Below are 22424 nucleotides of genomic sequence, written 5' to 3'. Positions count from 1 at the left end.
ATTTATAATAATCTAATATTTCTAATGTTTATACAGTTTTAAGGGTTATGAGATATTAAAATTCGAGTTAGACCATCTACTTTTAATTCCTTTCTTTTTATGTCTAGGGGATGGCCATCACTTGGCTACAACCTAAAGGAAACACTCTATGTTGTCAGAATTTATATAGAAAGGAAGAGAGAGCTAAATTATTAAGAGATTAAAACGATGGAACGCTCTTATTTTTAATAATAGCGAAGAATTGTATAAAACGGTTGAGATGATACTTTCCAAATATTTGACAACTTAACTATGCGTCAAGAAACCGATTTTGCAAACTGATAATCTATGTTTAGGTACCTTTTTCTAAGTTATCCTGGCGTTTATAGGCAGAATAAGATTCTGACGGACAAAACATAATTTTATTTTAGTCTGACAGCTTTAATAATAGTGACATATAGAGACAGTTTTAAAACTATCAAATTTAATTTAAATTAAGTTGCTTCTTTAAAAGTAAGTTCTTTTTAAGTAGTTTCTTCTCTTTATCACTTTCATATAACGGTCGCCAAACGTACATCAACTCTAAGACTAGAATATGACGCGTCCTTGGAAGTGATGGTGGCTGCACGCGAATTCGCTCGATTAATATAATGACACCTTTTGTTTGTCGCTCTTGCAAAAATATGTCCACTCATTTATGTTGCTTTAAAAACACGATGGTTTTAACTTTTTTATGTATCATTATGAATGTGCGAATACCTAATCTGAGCTATATTGTGCGCCCCTAGACTACTGTGTTAAGTACAGTAAGCTCCAGGATTTTTTTCAGGAGGTATGCAGCATCGTATTTAATGTTCTTCGGACGTCAGTAGTTATGTTTTTTTTTTATGTATACATTATCTCACTGTTGTGTCGCCAGAGACTGGTGCAGTTCTTAGCAGGGTGCATCGCTCACATGAAACATTGGTTTGGGTGAATATCAAAATGTGTCAAGTTTGGTGGCGACTGTCATATATTTTTTTCGTGAAAAATTGGGGAAATTGGCAAAATTGGGAATTGAAAAATTCCTTTTTCATGTCGGAACCGAGGATCCTTTTGGATCTTTTTCATGTCGGAACCCAATTTTTCACGAAAAAATAATATGAAATTTCGCCACCAAACTTGAAATTTTGAGATTCACCCGTTTGAGTCGTATAAGATTATAATATGTGAGATTTCTGACAATAAAATAAATTAAATTTGTATATCTTCTAAGATTTCCAGATAAAATAGTTAAACAATGGGGTTTGGATTATAAAAGAAAATTCGGTCCTACGGCTATATTTAAATTAAATATACTACAGTATACACACAGTATGCAGTATATATATGTATACTGCACTAGCTTATATATATACTTATAGTCTAAAAACATTTTGACAGAAACAAAGCATTACAATTATTAAAGTAATAACATTATTTTAAAACTTTGGAAACTTAATAAAGAAAATTAGAGCGCACTTTGATATTTAATAAGCATAATTAATCAGTTTCGCAACTACTTGCGTAATTATGTATGAAGAAATTAAAAGTAAACGTATTTAAAATTAAAAAGTAATGACATAGTTTTGCTTGCCAAAATCACAATTTATTTTGAGCTACTACTAGTTTTGAGTGTTGGTACCTACAGCAAGGGAGGGTGTTATGTTATCTAGTAAACCCCTTAGACCCTGTGGCGTAGATGGGACATGATCTATGTTGAATAATGCCCTTAAATGATTGAAAACCAAAAGACGCGGGTTGTTATAACGTTCACATAACAATTGACACGTTAAGTTATAACTATCATTATTATAGTCAAGTGAGCTTATAACCTCTAATATAATAGCCCTGTAAACTACTGCGGAGATATTTATATTTTAAAATTAGTTTCAGGGTAGATTGCGATTGGCTGAAGTGACGTAGACTGAGTCTCAGTTGATATAATATAAAGCCTATCATGTTAAACAAATACGTCACACAATAAATTTGTCATCTATACTAATATTATAAAGCTGAAGAGTTTGTTTGTTTGTTTGTTTGTTTGAACGCGCTAATCTCCGAAACTACTGGTGCCATTTGAATAATTCTTTTTTTGTTGGATAGTCCATTTATCGAGGAAGGCTATAGGCTAAATAACATTACGCTATGACCAATAGGAGCAAAGACAGAGCGGTAAATGTGTAAAAAACGGGGAAAATTATTCATTTTTGAAGGCTTTCTTTGCGTGCGCTGCGAAAACGGTTCAAGATACACAAAAAATATGTATGAAAGAATTATTCCTCTATACATGATCTAAAAAAAAGTCCGCGACGGCATATGTCTATCTTTTAAGGTTTAGTCACAATGACCGTTTTTATGGTACCAAATTTGGTCGAAATAATTTGTTTAAGTTGTATCAACATAATAATATTAATCTTTATTCAAATATAAATATAAATATGTTGTTGGTTAAGAGTACTTCATCTATCTATACTTATAATAAATCTGTAGAGAGGTCAATTCTGTACATTAAATATTTTTTCAAAATAACTATCAGGGGGTGATAAGTGGTCGATACTGATGCCAAAAATGCAATCAGTAAAATTTTTGTCTGTCTGTCTGTCTGTCTGTCTGTATGTTCCTTATAGAAACAAAAACTACTGGACGGATTTTAATGAAACTTGGTACAATTATTTCTCACACTCCTGGACAGGTTATAGTATACTTTTCATCACGCTACAATCAATAGGAGCAGAGTAGTGAAGGGAAATCCTTTTGTATGAAAAATCTAAACCGCTCAAGTTAGACGTTTGAAATTTGGCATGCAGGTACCTTAGATACCGTAGAGGTGCACTAAGAAAGGAATTCCCGAAATTCCTACGGGAACGGGAATTAGCGGGAAAATCCTTTTGTATGAAAAATCTAAACCACTCAAGTTAGACATTTGAAATTTGGCATGCAGGTACCTTAGATACCGTAGAGGTACACTAAGAAAGGAATTTCCGAAATTCCCACGGGAACGGGAATTAGCGGGAAAATCCTTTTGTATGAAAAATCTAAACCACTCAAGTTAGACGTTTGAAATTTGTCATGCAGGTACCTTAGATACCGTAGAGGTGCACTAAGAAAGGAATTCCCGAAATTCCCACGAGAACGGGAATTAGCGAGAAAATCCTTTTGTATGAAAAATCTAAACCACTCAAGTTAGACGTTTGAAATTTGTCATGCAGGTACCTTAGATACCGTAAAGATGAACTAAGAAAGGAATTCCCGAAATTCCCACGGGAACGGCAATTAGCGGGAAAATCCTTTTGTATGAAAAATCTAAACCACTCAAGTTAGACGTTTGAAATTTGGCATGCAGGTACCATAGGTACCGTAGAGGTGCACTAAGAAAGGAATTCCCAAAATTCTCACGGGAACGGGAATTAACGGGAAAATCCTTTTGTATGAAAAATCTAAACCATTCAAGTTAGATGTTTGAAATTTGGCTCGCAGGTACCTTAGATACCGTAGAGGTGCACTAAGAAAGGAATTCCCGAAATTCCCACGGGAACGGGAATTAGCGGGAAAATCCTTTTGTATGAAAAATCTAAACCATTCAAGTTAGACGTTTGAAATTTGTCACGCAGGTACCTTAAATACCGTAGAGGTACACTAAGAAAGGAATTCCCGAAATTCCCACGGGAACGGGAATTAGCGGGAAAATCCTTTTGTATGAAAAATCTAAACCACTCAAGTTAGACGTTTGAAATTTGGCATGCAGGTACCATAGGTACCGTAGAGGTGCACTAAGAAAGGAATTCCCGAAATTCCCACGAGAACGGGAATTAGCGGGAAAATCCTTTTGTATGAAAAATCTAAACCACTCAAGTTAGACGTTTGAAATTTGTCATGCAGGTACCTTAGATGCCGTAGAGGTGTACTAAGAAAGGAATTCCCGAAATTCCCACGGAAACGGGAATTAGCGGGAAAATCCTTTTGTATGAAAAATCTAAACCACTCAAGTTAGACGTTTGAAATTTGGCATGCAGGTACCATAGGTACCGTAGAGGTGCACTAAGAAAGGAATTCCCGAAATTCCCACGGGAACGGGAATTAGCGGGAAAATCCTTTTGTATGAAAAATCTAAACCACTCAAGTTAGACGTTTGAAATTTGGCATGCAGGTACTTTAGTAAACTTAAAGCTTAGTTGCAACAGGATATTACAAAATTCCCACGGGAACGGTAGTTAGCGGGAAAAACATTTGTATGAAAAAATCAAATCTAAATAAAAGGAGAAACTGACTGACTCAGTGACTGACATATCAACGCATAGCCTGAACGGCTAAACGTAGGCATTTGAAATTTGGAAGGGACATAGCTTAGGTACCGTAGAGGTGCACTAAGAAAGGAATTCCCGGAATTCCCACGGAAACGGAAATTTTCGGGAAAATCCTTTTGTATAAAAAATCTAAACCGCTTAAGTTAGACGCTTGAAATTTGGTATGCAGGTACCTTAGTTAACTTAAAGCTTAGTTGCAACAGGATATTGCAAAATTCCCACGGAAACGGGAGTAAGCGGGAAAAAAACATTTGTATGAAAAAATCGAAACCGCGTAAGATAGATGTTTTCAATTCAATTCAATTAAATTATTTATTGCATTCCATGTAGTACAATGGGGTGTTACATAGGCATAGGAACTAAAACATGGACCCTGTAGGGCACAGCAACGTTGAAGGGAAGAGAGGAAGTGTGTATTAAAATTAAAACTCAATGAACAATCAATTAAAAAAAAATCAATTCAATCAATTGATTCAATCTAGCATGCATGCATACCTTAGTAAATATAAAGTTTATTTTTGGCTGTATTTTGAAAAATGGGAGTTATTGGGAAAAAAAAATATGAAAAAATCTAAACTGCATAAGTATGCACTCCCACACACACAAAGATCTCTCTCTTATATAACACGCCACGCGGACGAAGTCGCGGGCAAAAGCTAGTAAAATGTATTCGAATTAATTTCGTGTCATGTTTCGTAAAATCACATTTTGATAATCCAAGATTTGCTTGAAATTTCTCTTTGATGAGGTGATCAAGTGACCTATAGATTGAGAGTCCAATGATAAAAATTGAAAGTTAAGTATAAAACAATAATAAGAAATAATCCGTAAGAACAAAAAGGACCTTGGGCAGCCAACGACAATCAGCGGCGAATATCCGAGTGAATGAGCGGTTTACGAAATATCGCTTAGTGCAGTATTTAAGACGTCTGTACACTTGTGTTCGCAAACGCTGTGCTACAACTGGTAATTTTATTAAAACTATGAAGTTATTTATTTTTAGTTGCACAACCTGATACTATGTAAAATTAATCATGTCATTCTTGGCTACCAACACTCAAACCCAATTTTTGTCCCGACACACATAGCAACACGCCTGTATCCCATAGTACATACAACCACTCTTCGCTTGCTATGTTTAAGTCCCTTGTAATAAGTGGCAAGTGTATTGCCAATAACCAGACACAAATCCTACAAACCACGCAATATGAAAATGAAAAATTATTTATTGTCATAATAAAAGGTTGACACAACATTGGTTACTATCTTCTTTTTATCGTGTGGGTTGTGAGGTGAAATACCAACCTCATCAACCCTGGTGTCAGGGTATACTTTAACTAGGACACACTTAAATGCTACAGAAGTATAACCCTGCTTCCTGAACTAAGAGACCTGTATCTCAGGAATCAATAAATCTATTTATTAAGTTGAATTCAATTGTTTACGGGTTTAGTTGCACACCTACAAATACATATATAAACTTAGGCTCTCCATTCGTTTTGCACATTAGTTATTTATTACCTAGCTTTATGATGAAAATAATCTAAATTTAAAAGTAATCACAACAAATATCCTCAGCCTTGATAAGGGAATATGATGAGGGAGTATGATGTATGGACACGGGAACCAATTTCGTTGTTTACCTGAGCAATAGAACAGTCATGGGAAAACTTTAATTACACGTATATTATTGTACACACGACAATAGAAAAGATGTAACATACAGTATTTGTCTTTTCTAGCGTTAGCCTCATTTTTTGCTTGGAACTACGGATGAATAGTTTTACGTCTAGCATTGTACTCCAAGTTAGTACAAGAAAGTAGTGAAACAGCCTATTGCATTATAGATCGTATCGTATTCCCTGCTTGACATAATGTGCTAATAAAGTAACAATGGCGTAAGTATAAAGATTGAAACTTTTGCCTGATTTTGTCTGTTTCACTGCCTCTACTGGTAACGTTATAGGTACCCACATTAGATTTTATTTTATTTATTTATTATTATTAAGCCTTAAGTAACACTAGTATAAATGCAATGTCCTCCAAAATTGCATAAGCAATTTGACTGCAGGATCACAGTCAAATCAAATTACAAAAATTGAGAAATAGGTACGTGCTAAATTAAATATAATAAATATTTTTTTAACTTATTTTTAAACATTTTTGGCTCATTTTTTATATATAGCAAAATACGAAAAACGAATTGCTTCTACGCTGTTCTGGGAGCAAATAAAAAACATAGAACACGTTCAGCTGCTTGTCTTCCCGGGCATGTCGTAAAAACCGACAGAGGGATTGCGTCCTCTAACATGATGGACTAATGTTATGGGCGATAGGCTGATCCCTTATCACCATAAGGTTCATCATATCCATCTTAGGACTTCGTATCAACAGTGGCTGCAAGTTGTCTTTGATTACTTGTGGCTCTGCCCACCCCATTTGGGATTACGGGCGTGAGTTTATGTATGTATGTATGTACGAAAAACGAAATCCATTTATCATGATAAAACGGTAATCTGAAACACACGGTTGATTATGCATATGTGCAATCAACATACGAAAAATAATAAGTGTGTTTAAACGCAGCGTCTGACGATACAAGTGTAAAAGTGACTTGATACCATTACGAAAACCTCATCGGGTACGTATATCGATAGAAATGATCTAAAATCGTCGTCTGACGCCTGCACTGACACATTGCTTCAACTGGTACAAGGAGAAATTATAATGCAATCATAAGAAAATTAATACCGTGGGTTTTGTAACACCATAACAAATGTAGAGGAAGCCAGGGCCTTGGTGTAGGTGGATTTAATGTTGAACAAGTTGAAAGATAATGAACAATTATGTATGTGGATGATAAAACTGATTAAGACTAAGACAAAGAAATAGATGATAGAGGAGCATATAAATATTGTACTGCGTATTAATTATGTAGTTTGAGAAATCCAGAACACGTTTGGGTTTATGGTAAGTTATGTTCTTAATCTCTATTCTGTTAGACATATTAAGTTCTTAACATAAACTTTGAAAATATACAAAAACAAAGTAGTATGCATATATTGTTAAATTTATTAATTTTATTGAACAATATAAAAAAGAAATATTTAAGTTTAATAATACTACATATATATAGACACTTATTGTACTGATGTATTGTATGCTATGATAATAAAATTCAAATATATAAATGACGATTTTCAACTTCTTTGAAATGTGATAAGTTTTGATTAATTTCTGCTTATTTTTCAAGCAATTGTACTTATAGCATAAACTTAATATATGGTATTCAATTCGATCAATTTATGGATATAAAAATTACTATTATGATTTAATTTTGAATAGTCTATGATTTTATGATTAGATGATTTCAGCAGAGCTTTAAGCTCCGAATCGTGTCGCTGACTGCAAAACCGGTCGCGAATCGCTACAGGCAGATATAGAGCATTTCGGCTTTACGCTCGACTCCGAACCCTCGAAAGCGAAAGTGTAACGTAGTCCTACAGAGTGGCGCCATTTTTTTTCTTCGCTCGGCCGGCTCTTGCTTCGTATATATAGCGAAGCCGAGGGGCAACACGCATCATTCGCATTCAGGACCTCGTTGGCTTCAGTGCAACCATACGAATAGCATCATGAAGCTCATGGTGTGTTCTCAACTTTATTACATTCCTCTAGTGACAGTGCTCGATTCCAAATAGTGCTGTGTCTGTGTTGAGTGGTCGGAGAAATGTGGAATTTTCTGGACTTTGCCTGTAAACGCATACAATCCCCTTGTCCCACTTACGTTTTACGTAATACGGAAATTGCGTGCTTTGTATCGGCGGACTCGACCACTCATTAAACAGCCTTTTAGTACTAGCCAATTAGTTTACCAAATTATCAACTTTTGCTATAATTATTGTGACTTGTATAATAACAGTACGCGTTTCTCCACAGCTCGTGGCCGCCAGTCTGGTGGCTCTCTTGGCCTTCGCTCATGCCGAAGAAGCCAAGAAAGCAGAAAAAGAAGTGGCAGTGACCGACAACAAGGAGGCGGCATCTGACGACAAAAAGCACGAAAAGAGAGGACTGTGGGACATCGGCCTGGGCTATGGACATGGCGGTTTGGAAGGCGGATTCGGTGGATTCGGTGGCGATTTCGGTGGTCATCATGAAACCCACAAAACTGTCACCGTAGTCAAGAACGTTCCCGTTCCCTACCCAGTAGAGAAACACATCCCCTACCCCGTCGAAAAGAAAATCCCCGTGCCCGTTAAAGTACCAGTGCCCCAACCCTACCCCGTGGTCAAGCACGTCCCCTACCCAGTGAAAGAGATCGTCAAAGTTCCCGTTCACGTGCCTCAACCCTACCCAGTTGAGAAGAAAGTGCCCTACCCCGTCCATGTGCACGTCGACAGGCCCGTCCCCGTCAAGGTGTACGTTCCCCAGCCCTACCCCGTCGAGAAACACGTGCCCGTCCCCGTCAAAGTACCAGTGCCCGCTCCTTACCCAGTAGAGAAGAAGATACCTTACCCCGTGAAGGTCCCGGTTCATGTACCCGCTCCTTATCCCGTCATCAAGGAGGTGCATGTACCCGTCAAGGTCCCCGTCGACCGTCCCGTGCCCGTGCATATTCCCAAGCCTGTGCCTTACCCCGTTGAGAAGCCCGTCCCGTACCCGGTAGAGAAGCCCGTGCCTTACCCCGTCAAAGTGCACGTCGACCGCCCTGTGCCTGTTCATGTTGAGAAGCCCGTGCCCTACCCCGTGAAGGTGCCCGTGCCCGCCCCATACCCCGTTGAGAAGCACATCCCCTACCCCGTGGAGAAACACGTGCCAGTCCCAGTGAAGGTGCCCGTCGACAGGCCCTACCCCGTCCACATCGAGAAGCATGTGCCGTACCCAGTGGAGAAGCCCGTGCCGTACCCAGTTAAGGTGGCCGTTCCCGTCATCGTCGGTCATGGTCATGGTCACGAGTATGGACATCATGATAGCTATTAGAGGCTGCAGGAAGCAGACAATCTGAATGTGATATAAATATAAGCTTAGCACGATAACGAACGAACAGAGACCGTGAAACATCTCATCAAAAGGATAGTGGTAATGCAGCCAGATCCCTGGAAGTCTTGTTTCACGACCTGTGTCCGCCCCGCACTGATAATACTCTTTTTTTAAGTCTCTTTTTTATTTTGTTATATTTTTTGTTTAATACCAAATCGGTGACTGTTATTTAGTCTTTTGAGTTGATGTACCTGTTATTTTAAGTTGCTAAAACTGTAGACGAACTCTTCTATTCAAAAAAAGTTACCAGTATTTTTATACGAACTGAAAATAAAGCGTGGCGATGCCAACAATTAATTATAGCAACTGGTTTTCATTCGGTCCTATTGTTTTATAATTAGTGGGTGAGCTTGTTGTTATATGGATCGTGGGGCATGAAGTATTTGCGAAATACGAAATAATATGACCCAGATCGGTATCGCATGGCAAGTCGCTTGGATCGCCGCTGGGTAATGCTCGAATGTCGAAACCCACTATGTACTCTCGCTTGGACAATAAACACGACCATACGACGTCTTTATTTTACGAAATAATACTTACATGGCAGCTATTATCGCCGCATAAACATAGAAAATGATTATCTTCAATGCCCACGTTGCCTAATAACCCACTTTAGTTAATACACAAACTCTTAACTTCATCTGGATACAAGATTGATTGTCTTTCGAAACTCGAATTCGATTAGCTACCACTTCACCTAAACGTCGTTTATAACCTAAAAGCCATCTTATATTGTTAAAATTACACCACATTTTACCACAAATATGGCATTAAATTTAGCTCATGAACATTCTAGGAAAATGTACTGCTGATTTTAAACACTTATACTTGCACCTTAGATACGATCTGTAATATTGATTATTACAATTTAAATTCTAGAAATATGGAAAGAAGGATATTTTCGCTAATAGTTTTGCGTTACAAAACGAGCTATTTTACAAACTAGTGGTTTACTAAGCAATGTGATGTTTACGACAGCAACGACAAACTAAGTACATGCTCAACATAACTTACAGAGGCTGTTACGAAAATGCAAAATCTTACATAACCCCTCTTTAACAAGACTTAATTTTAGAACATGAAAATGAACTTAAATATTGAGTAGTAGTTCCAAATTGATTGTCTATGATAACACATCATGATAAGTTAAGAAATAGACACATAAAATCGTGATTGATATCTTTGGTTGGTCGCGAATGGCAACGAATCGTAAGCAAACAAATTGCAAATACGTTTGGGTATTCGGTCCCATGAAATCTAATTTGTGGCGACACTATCAGCTACAATATCTAACATAATTATTAAATAGGTACCATTTGATGTCACTGCAGCATGAGACACGTACTGAATTATTAGCAGATCACCTACTTTATTTCTCCGTGCCTTGAAGCTTGGAACAAAGTTAGGAAACAGTATACTACAAGGCTATCGGACGTAATATTTAAAGTAATATAATTTGCTTAATACTGTTAACATACTGACGTAATGTACGTAGGTAATTTAGTTACATTATCTCGTAACTTATTATGAAGACAAGAGTTTTTAAACCAAAGCTCTTTCAATGAATGGCAAAGAAGTTTTGACGCATCCAAAAAACTATTCAGTTTGTAATAAGATATTTAAGTAAAATTTGATTGGTGTTACGGAAAACATTCGGAACAGCTAAATAAGTATTGTACTGCTCTAATAACGAATAAAATCGTTGCTATTTTAAAAAAGGACTACCACGAAGTTTAGGTAAATTGCCTGCCACCGAAATTCAGACTATAATGATGTCTTACGAATAGGCGTAATGATTAAATGAGTAAAGTAAATATTTAGGTCATTACGAATAGTTAAGGTGTACTCTACACCGTAATATTGCAGGATTTGCTTTATATTGAAGAATGTCAAGCGAATCCTATGGATTGCAAATGAATTTATGTACGTCATCAAAACTTATACGCCATTCATTGTGAGAGTTTATACGCCTGAAAAATTGCTTTTTGCTGCTGATAAATACTCATATTGTCTAGTCGTTCTAAATAACAAATTTTAATCTCTAAATTTCATTCATTGCTAGATTAATGATAGATGATGAAGATAATATTATAATGAAATTTATATTTTTGTTGCATTGAATAGTAGTATAAAACTTATTACCGCTTCATACGATGATACTTCTACTCACATTTACACTTCAATTCCAATGTTTTGTCATATTCAGGGTTATTACAAAACAAAGACTAAAAGTCGAATCCAGCACAAGCCTAAACCAACGATTGTCAAATTTGTTTTCGAATTCATGTTTGGATCATAAATGATTATCACGTGCTTAGCAGTGATGGAAAACAACGTGAGGAAACCCACATTATGTGACCTAACCGGTATGCTGGTGTTCCCTTCGCGGGTTGGAAGGTCAGACAGGCAGTCGCTTCTGTAAAAAACCGGATGTGTCAAATCTTCATGTTAGGTAAGCGGTCAGGTTAGGTAAGGTTAGGCCTTGTGAAAAACGGGATAGTGCTAGGGAGATGATGAAGACTAAAAGAAAACTAGGTTTTAAATAGAGCCCGTGTCACGAAGGAAGTCCGCGGCCGCGGCGCTGCTGTCGGAGATTCTATATAGATTAAAGAGAAAATATAAATTGTTTTTTTTTTCTGACTCGGACGGAACTTGATCCAGCAGCTTTTGTCAACACCACCGGGTCCTCCTCCTGTCCATGTAAAATTCTTTCGATCTATTTATCGCGGCGCGGGTTTGCACAAGTCTGTTCATAATGACAATCTACCTTTCTATTTGCATAACTTATCTAGGGTAACCTTTAAGTAACTTAAGTTGGTTTGTTAAATACTTTGTTAAACGCTCTGTTTTATAAGCCGTTGGTTATCAAAATAAAAAAAAATAAATAAAAACATCATTCAGCCGACTCCGCCGGTGCCATCTATCAAAAATATTGTGTACTAATTTTCTTTATTCTATATAGAATTATTATGACTTGTGAATATTTATAGTTGACTTCTTTCATGGTGCGAATAATTATTTTAAACCTGGTTAAACTTTAGTCTTCATTTTGTAATAACGATTCTGAATACAGTATTTTAGCCCAAGTCATCGTGTAGGGCAATTTGAACAAACAGACAATCAGATAGCTTCGCTGGTGTATTTGCCAACACACTTTCAAGTCCGTCACACATCTGCATTGGTGTGTGACTCCTACTGCAGAATTCTCGTTCATTTGCACGTGGCCTCGAAATAGGTTTTCGATGGAAAAAAATATCATATTTTTCTAAAGTAGGTGTTCTAATTTACTTTTACAGTCGTGGAATTTAATAATTATTTCTAATTTCATCTCGAGAAAATACATACATAACATAAACAGCCTATATACGTCCCACTGCTGGACACAGGCCTCCGCCTAATCAACCGGAGGGGGTATGGAGCATACTCCTTTTTATTACACTAATGTACAATTACAACTTCCACCAATTATTATTCTGATCAACATAAAAGAAGCAATATATACCTATATTATTCTACACATAGAGTGATCCAAATATCAAGCAACATTTAATTTTATATATATGCTTCTGCCATTATATTACATTTATGAATAATGTCTCAGCAATGAGAAAATAGGTAATTGTCACGTTAAAAGTGAACAACGCCATCTATCGTGTGTTTTGGGAACGTCGATTGGAAAGCCCCTCATTGATTATAAGTCTGCTATTTTGTAATTCACTTAATAGAGTTATAAAATGTTTCACAGGTTTCCGGACTTTGATAACTACATCAGATTCCTCAGTCAACGCGCCTATCCGGTAATAGATTTATTTCTTCATTATAACTTTGCCTACTAGCCTCGCATATCCGCTGTTTCAATGGCCCCTGAAATATTAATCCTTTGACTCACAATGCCGTAACGTTATACAACAACTGGTTTTTGAACACCCGTACATTCGATTTGATGTAATAGTACTCATATTAGACTATCGATGCCTCCAACTAGAGCTATTTAATCACACTTAATTTAACACTGCTTAGTGCTTATGTAAACGACCGGTGTACGCTCCAGTCCTAGATAAAGTTCCCCCTCAATTAATGGATGCAGCAGAGACTTGGTTAAGGGAACTTAAGCTGGATATTTGATCCACGCAGGATATTTTATTTTTGTCTGCCATACGCAATAATAATAATGGGTGGCGCATGTCAGTAGCTCTCTCACTCCACCACGGTGCTTTGAAGTTCGGTAGTATTAAACATAACGTCTATTTCAGTACAATTAGCGGCAATATTTCAATATTAGACAATGTTTTACAGTCTTCTTCTTCTATCGTGTGGGTTGTGTGGTGATTTACCAACCTCTTCAACCCTTCAGGGTTATAATTGAGCCGCCAATGACATGGCTCATGTAACGTCTACTTACTTACATCAGTAAGTATTAACCGAAACCAACGGTTTAACATGCCTGCCGAACCACGGATCATCTTACTTTTTGGACAATCAGGCGATCAGCCTGTAATGTCCTAACCAAACTAGGGATCACAAAGTTACAATAGCAATGCAGTGTCAATGTTTTACAATAGCTTCGATGCACGGTACGAGTTAGAGCCTCTGATTTGATCTGACGGCCTTCGTGGTCCAGCGGTTGACCAATGGCTTCACGATCCAGAGGCTTTGGGTTCGAATCCCGGTGGGGACATGTCACAAAAACCACTTTGTGATCCCTAGTTTGGTTAGGACATTACAGGCTGATCACCTGATTGTCCAAAAAGTAAGATAATCCGTGCTTCGGAGGGCACGTTAAAACGTTGGTTCCGGTTATTAGCTGTAAAAACACCTCCACCAACCCGCATTGGAGCAGCGTGGTGGAGTATGCTCCATACCCCCTCCGGTTGAATCAGTTATTCTAGGTTTACACACTTGATGCACTAGATAATTAACGATTAGACTTCTGATGAAACGCGGTGATCTCGTTACGGGGGTAGGCACATCCGTCCCGCCTTAATGTCAATCTCTACCTGCCATCACAGCCCCAATCCTGGTGTTGCCAACCCCCGTTTCCGATTCCAGCCAAACGTCAAACAAATCGATGTCAAATCGATATTGTTTGGCATAACATAGTATAAAATATTACCTATCCATATTTTACCCACCAATCACAAATGGCCATAGATTTTATCATGGCATGCACGTATGTCTCATTATAAGTAGAGTGTTACAAAAAAGCAATCATCACGAATACTTAGTTAGTGTATATTAATCATTCGTAAGTAAGTAGGTATTGTAAAATAGACGAAATATTAGTTTGCGAGTCCAGATTCCAGATGCCTCTCTATTGCAAAATTATACATCATTACTTATTTATAACGATTGAAAGTGATAGTAATATTATTGCTATGAACTCATCAAAGAGGTTTGCGATGCAATAAATAAAATAAAAAGTGGAATCAGTGACATATTAATAGATTTTATTTGCCAATTAATTTATATTATAATAAATAAATAAGTTTCGAGTGGTAATAAAATTAATTAAATATGAATGATAATAACGTGTTCATACATACATAAACTCACGCCTATTTCCCACCGTGGTAAGCAGCGACTGTGGAATTCCATTTGCTTCGATCCTGACATACTTCTCTTGCTTCCTACACATTCATTAATCAAAAATAAAGTGTAAATTTAATAGATATTTCTTTTACTTACATGGAATATTTTCATTCAGCTGACCTTTGAAATGTCTTAACCAAAGTCACGTCACTTATCCAACTTTATTTATAGCCATTTTCATAATGAACCTAGTCTGTAAGATATTTGCGACTACCTCCAAAGATACCATTCAGAAAGACCATCGCAGATTCCCACATTTGTTACCAAAATCTACGTAATTAGTACGCTGAGAATATTTCGCAGGCTAGATTGAAATCTGAATTTGCAAACAAGTATATCTTTTAAGGCAACAGGCTATGCTGTGCAATGGAAGCTGTTGGGATCCCTTTCTCTTGCCTTTATGTAGAGCATTCCTCGTTCAATTGATTTACGTATATTGTAAAGCTCGAAGATTGCATAATTAGGACGACAAGTTGTACACTAGGATTTATTGCGAAGAAAACGTGTTTTATTCAAGATTTCGTGGTTGATTGGAATGCAAATTCTTAATTTTGACAATGATACATATACTACGCCGTTTAAGGTAAGTCAGACTTTTATCAAACATTTATAGCTAGATAAATTAAATGAAATCTATGAGCTATGGAAAATCACTGTATAGATAGAGCCATCCACAAAAGATAAGCATATTTTAAATCTTGTCTAGAATCTCCGAATTCATCTTTGGATATATCATGTGGTTTCAAGGATTTTTGCCCAGTTAATAGCAATAGGAATGTACATGTTTGGTTTATAATTATATTCGTTTCTATATTCATTTATTTCCTGTCTGAATTTATTCCAAATCGATGCGTTGGTATCTTAATTAGATTTTTTTAAACGAAGTTTCAATAATTCTATTAATTAATATTAATTTAATAAATTATGTAAAACTCAAGCAAAATATACTAAGTTTCGCATTTTTGTATCGACAACATGCAGTGTAAAATTACCTAACACGGTTCGTAATCTTTGTCACACATAACTGTTAAAAACTCATGTTGCGTGCTTCCTATTTATTGACATGTAAGCGAGATTTATGTATGAAAAAGTAACATAATTATACATACATAACTTCACGCCTATTTCTAAAAAAGACAGGGTTAAAAGTTATACCTATAAAACTCGAAAACAGCTGTTCTTCAAAATCAAATAGGTATAATTTATTACACTAAAAAAAGGAGACTTAATTAGGTACATGGCAATTGCTTATTCTTTTCGTATCTTGCACATAACCTTCGGATTGTGATATCAATGACCGAACACATCAACTCTGGTGTCAGGGTTACTATATTTAGTACGTAGGTTAATTTGTGTTCAAATAAACAATAAGTCAGAAGTACTAGTACGGCTTTGAAATAAACATCTCTGAAGGCGCCATTCCACTCGCGTCACACAAAGTACAGCGGGGTGGACGACGGAAGGCAAGAGGGAAACCACTGTCCTGTTTATCCCTAAAAAGTAGCGTGGAGAATGTTTTCGACAAGAGCGTGGCAAGAGCCACACTCGATACTTATTTTCTTAAATTAATGGTGATGAAACAATAAGTAAGATATGTCTGGCCAAGTACGGCAAATCTAATGAAAGTCATGTCAAAAAAGTTTCTTAGTACGTTTTACTACTAGACAAATCTCTCCTATTTACAGACCTAGATATGAAGTGTACGTACTAAGACATAAGTTTGTTATTGTAGATTTGCCGCAGATGGCATTAACTACTTAGCCGGATAAATGAGGAGTGTTGAGGGATATCACCCGGTACAATATTGAAGACAACAAACCTGGGTGCCTGAGGGCTCAGGGCGTTATTATGCAAGATAATCGTTTATAATCCAAACATGAATTCGAAAACAAATTCGGCGATCATTGTTTTAGGCCTGTGCTGGATTTGAACCTGCGACCTCAAAGTGAGAGGCAAGCGTTCTACCAACTCTTCTATTTATTATTAACTATAATAATCACCTGACACAACCACCACCAACCACCTGATTGTCCAAAAAGTAAGATGATCCGTGCTTCGGAAGACACGTTAAGCCGTTGGTCCCGGTTACTACTTACTGATGTAATTAGGAATCGTTACATGAGCCATGTCAGGGGCCTTTGGCTCAATAGTAACCCTGACACCAGATAGAAGAAGATTAACTATTATCTTTATATTTTGTTTTGTATTTCCTGTGTGTGAAATAAAGTATTTGTTATGTTATGTTATAACAAGTTAATAACATTTTAGCAACAATTTGTAACTAGTGCTATAATAAGTAAACCACTAGTTATCAAGTCTGGCGACCTAATTTATTGAAACTAGCTTTTTGCAGCAATTAGAGTGATTGATGAGCCATTGCAAGAACACTCAATAACTTATTTATAGTCTATTAAAATTGAGCGCAATTTCGTTTACGTTACACTAATTATAAAATTTATAATTTATAAGGTTAACATTTTTATTACATGTAAGTACATAAATATAAAGAAATGGTTAACGTCGTGTCTTATAGGGAAGTCAAGGAATTGGCCTTTGATAGACTGGAATGGAAAATGCTACACCGACAAGAGCGTGGCTCTTAAACTGATGATGATGTATATAAATATAAAGTTACAGCTACCACTGCAAATCAAAATTTAATTTAGGTAGACTGTCATCATACTTTTTATTATAAAATGTATTAAAAATATTATTTGCCTATAATGACACGGGTGTAAGTGGTAAAGTTGGAAGAGGAAGGCCTAGGCGTACACAACAGGTCAACTGGTACTCTAAACCGGCGAGCATGCATGAAGTCATGAAGTCATAATAAGAGTAGAAGGAGCGAAAGTGGTGTGTTAGGATCGTAGTAAGTAGAATTCCGTGGCCTCTACCCACCTCAACGGAAAATAGGCGTGATCTTATTTATGTATGTATGTGTATTAAAACTTGCAGACAGTTTTATTTAGCTTTGTATTATTACAGATTTATATATTGTGGCTCGTTGTAACCTAACAGTTTGTATATATAACTGAGGGACAAAAAAATACAATATTGGTAAAAAAACAATATTGCTATTTGACATTTGCGCATACAAACAAAATGACGAATACTAATATTGCTTTTTTAGATGAATTGCTTCGATATGGCCTTTTTAACCCCCTGGTGTGTTGTCTATGATGGTACAAATAGTCAGTTTTGAGTTTTAATAAGAAGACCACAGCCCGGATACTCCATACAAAAATCTCGTTTATACTGTTTTTTTTTTCGTGCGTGCAGGTGAGACATACACGCCGCGGGCTCCCTTCACACTCCCGACACTTCATACAAAACACCTCGTTTTACACAGACACTACACATTAACGTTATCGTACATACGCATCTGTGTGCTTGTGATGTCTGACGCCATACGATTGAAGACTAAAGTATGTCCGAGGGGATGAGGTAAATCTATCTCAGCCGCTCGTGGGGAGCGGAGAGTTGCCATTCTATACGTAGTATTATTCCTTATTCTATGCTTCGTTATTAAATTAAGCTTGATCCAAGCTCGTATCGATGCGACGCTGAGTGTCACTTCTATTTACTAGTATTATTTTTTATTCTATGATTTTGAAGCTTTTCATCAGTGACGTATCGTATCGTATTTTTTTGAAACTGATGATAAAATAACATAATGGAGCTACGACAAAGCTTTATTTCTTGAATAATTCATTTCAAAATACGTTTAGTTGAGCCCAGTATTCAAACTGGCCGTAACTAGTTTTACTACTAGATCGAATGCAGTCACCATTAAGTAATCAGCGAATAAGATAGTCTTGATATCTTCTATACCAACAAGTGTCCATAACATCCAATCAGAGATACATCAATACTATTGCACAATCTACTATGAAACGTGAAGCAAGCCTGAGGTATGAAATAGATACCTATAGGCAATATTTATTAGTCGAATTTACATTATAATAAAGAGCAACGACTGTTTCTTCGGGAAATGGGTTTTACAGAAATCGTGGTAGACAGTTTGAAGATATATTTTGTGCATCGACTCGTTGAGTCGTACGGTAACAGGTTATTATCACTATTCACAGTCAATCATGTTTAAAGAGGAGGAGGAAATATTTTGTTAATAAAATCATATTCTAAAGGTCGATTTCTATTTAAATGGCCAAGTAGTTACTTAGCAATAAGGCCGCCTATTGTATTAATTCTATTTCTCTTTTGTTTTGTTTTTTGTTTTTTCCTGTTTGTGCAATAAAGTATTTGTTATGTTATGTTATGTAGTTAATACCATCTGCGGCAAATCAACAATAAGTCACGTCAAAAAAAAAACAATGGCTATGAGACAGGGGAAGGTGTCGCTCAAAATTTTACCATGCAAATGCCAAAAGCATATAAACATCAAAAACCTAGTAAAACTTGTCAAAATTCCCTAAGTGTTTGCCCAATTTTGATGGCAGCAAACCGATGTGGGCATAAATGTCACAAACGTCAAACCGGTACAGCAACGGTTTTCGTACCTACCTACAAAATTGATTCGACACCCCTATTACGTTCCTTTAATCTATGATCATCAAAAACTCTTATCTACAATACAAACAACGACATGCTGTAAAGTTGTACATACACATTACATTATCGTAGCCATGTATTTACGGAGCAAAATATGCCATTAAAATGCGCTATTAAAAGCAAGATGTGGTAAACGTCAGACGCACCATTTAAAAGTAGTGCGGCAATGCCGTGGGATATTAGAACGTTTATGTTATGGCCACAGTTTCATAACAATGGTTAGTGCGACCTTCACCCGTAGTTCATTGACTGCCCCACTCGCGAGGAAAAGGTTCTGCACACACCAGCTATCGCATGATATTGATTTTAATACAGTTTGTCTGTATTCAATAGTTAAAACACATAATAACGGGTTCTTACCGCGTTTAAAGCAGGCATATACTCCCGATATTTCGTCATCCCGTGATCATGGCACTTGCAACAGTGTCGAAATATCGGGAGTCTCATATCCCTGCTTTAAACGCGGTAAGAACCCGTTATTATGTGTTTTAATTATGATAATAGCCGCGTAAGATTAAAACAATGTGTATTCAATAGTGTGACATAAAAGGAAATATCAATCAATCAATCAATAATACTTTATTGCACAACAACATATACAAAGGACATAAACATACGAATACAACATAAGCACAATAAGCGGCCTTATTGCTAAACAGCAATTTCTGCCAGGCAACCTTAGGGTGAAAGAAGATTATTCATTGGAGCACGGGCTGGTGCAATAAAATATCATACATAGATATTTATAATTATATAAAACATCTTCTAGTCTGAAGTCTTCTATTTGCGACAGGGCGTAATATAATAGACAAGAGTTTGTACCTAAGGATAGAAAAATAAATGGGATTGACATAAGATGACGTAGGGTGACATGTCAATGACACTGACAAATAATACATTCGTGTGACGTCATTAATACAAGTGGTCCAACGTCGTACTCTTTGTTATGTAGTCTCAACACTAATTCTCAATTAAAATTCGTAAACAGAACAATAAGATTTAATCGTCATAATTAAATTTGCGAGTTAAATAGGGACGGATAGATTTTGCAGCGTTTCAATTTGTAGACACCGAACACTGCCCAGGGCGTAACTATTGGTTTTGAGTACTGTAGTGACAAAAATGAAGGGAGTGGATGAAATTTTAAGCGGGTGAATTAAATTCGAAAAACAGTGTGAACTAGCCTTAGCCAGTAAAATAATTGTTCAACCGTTCAATCTTAATCGAACCTAATTTTAATGATAAACGCTGCATGTGGTTTCAATCTACAATCATTGCGGTAGTTTTTATTAATTAATCACAATCAAATGAAGCCAATTTATACTTTATTGCATGCAATAAAGTTAATAATATACTTCTTAAAATCGATTTTGGATTTCCTGTTCTAGAATGTAATGGAAATTGTATCCTTGTATTCTTAGGTAGCTAACTTGTAATTTACACGTAATATCATTAAAGTACTTGCATGAATTACATACAAACTTGCGTCGGATATGCTTAATGTGTATGCAGAACTTTATGCCGTCACATAGTAACTTTAGAAGTTTAGATAGACGACACTGGACAGCCAGTAGTCGTATCTATATTATGACATTCCCAATACACACTATATATTATATAAGATAACAGTCTATCCCCGCATATTTGATGAAAATATTTAAGAGTTAAATCCTCTGGACCGAAGGAAGCCGGAATAGACGCCAATGTAGCACTGAACCGTGCACAATGGAAAAGGAGAACAGGGAAGACCACTCCAAGTAAATTGGACAAGGGATGATGATGATTGAGGCGTTGAACTATTAAGAGATAAGTGACCATCAGAATGAACGATGACTCGTATTCTGTCGGTGTATTTTAATAGAATAATAACATATTTAATAAAGAATGACTTAACATTTAAGTAGAGGAGGTATAAGGCATTATTTTTAAAGTTTGCGGAGAATTTTGATACGAGCTTTAGTAGACCATTGGAAAACACTGAATTGTAAAAAACATCTCATGACAGTTTTACTGTTTAGTGAGCCACTTCTGCCGTAATGCAGAAGACATTTTTCAAAGGCTATACTTAATTAAGTACCTACTTGACTTTGCCGCGATCAGATCGAGGATCTTTTAAAGAAAGGTCAGATCAAGAGTTCTCTAAACCTGCGAGCATTCATAAAGTCTTTGACGAGAGTCGAAGAAGCGAAAGTGGTACGGTCACGAGCATTAATATGTATACACTTTGGTACCATGTCACATTAACTTTTTTGACAAATTGAACTGTAAGTCTCACTAAATGTCAAATTATATGTTAGTGCGACAGAGTCCTAAAGTGGGTACATTATATTGCTCATGACTGTACAGGGTAGTGGTAGGGCAGTGTAATGGTATCAGGATCGTAGTAGTGTATCTGCCTGGCCCAACGGGAAATAGGCGTGATTGTATGTAATTACGTATGTTAATTTTACTTTGCTGAATGGTAAAAATAAATAAGATCAATATTTTGCAAACTACTTTCAGTTTCATCGAATTACATAGTCGCCGTTACTCACTCTCGCTTTCAGTCTTAGCCGTGCTTTCGCATATTACTTTCGTTTTCGTCACTGCACGTACTTTCATTGCGTTTTACTTTCGTCTGGCCTTGAGTAAAGATATTGGTGTCAGTAGTACGTCCAACATTCCTTTCTTTTCTGATTATTTCTATGACTGTGGGACATAGTAGCCCAGTTGAAAGAACGCTTGACACTGCCAAGGTACAGGCGATCACAGCGGTTAAGGAAAACATCGTTAGGACACCCACGTTCCCAAAAAATGCATTTTGTAGGTCACCTGTCCAGTATTGGGTTGGTTTTCCCTTCGCGGGTTAGAAGGTAAGGTTGTCGATTTTGCGAAATAACCGGACCTGTCAAATCTTCAGGTTCTTCTCTTCTTCAGAAAAAGAAG

The 22424-nt window shown here is 36.6% G+C and overlaps 2 protein-coding genes across 2 annotated transcripts in view; one reads left to right on the top strand and one right to left on the bottom strand.

Annotated features, from left to right (window-relative positions):
• LOC126369378 (angiotensin-converting enzyme) overlaps positions 1 to 22424 on the bottom strand; it is a 161342-nt gene that overhangs the window by 73727 nt on the left and 65191 nt on the right. The window lies entirely within an intron of this gene.
• LOC126369436 (skin secretory protein xP2-like) lies at positions 7776 to 9626 on the top strand. The gene is made up of 2 exons (XM_050013853.1): positions 7776 to 7948; positions 8241 to 9626. Exons 1-2 carry the CDS (start codon positions 7937 to 7939, stop codon positions 9279 to 9281), a joined length of 1053 nt encoding a protein of 350 aa, XP_049869810.1. The 5' UTR covers positions 7776 to 7936; the 3' UTR covers positions 9282 to 9626.

The sequence above is a fragment of the Pectinophora gossypiella genome, chromosome 9, assembly GCF_024362695.1.
Source record: "Pectinophora gossypiella chromosome 9, ilPecGoss1.1, whole genome shotgun sequence".
In the NCBI taxonomy this organism is placed as follows: domain Eukaryota; kingdom Metazoa; phylum Arthropoda; class Insecta; order Lepidoptera; family Gelechiidae; genus Pectinophora; species Pectinophora gossypiella.
Note: the sequence above shows the minus strand (reverse complement) of the source record. Positions and strands in the feature narration are given on the sequence as shown.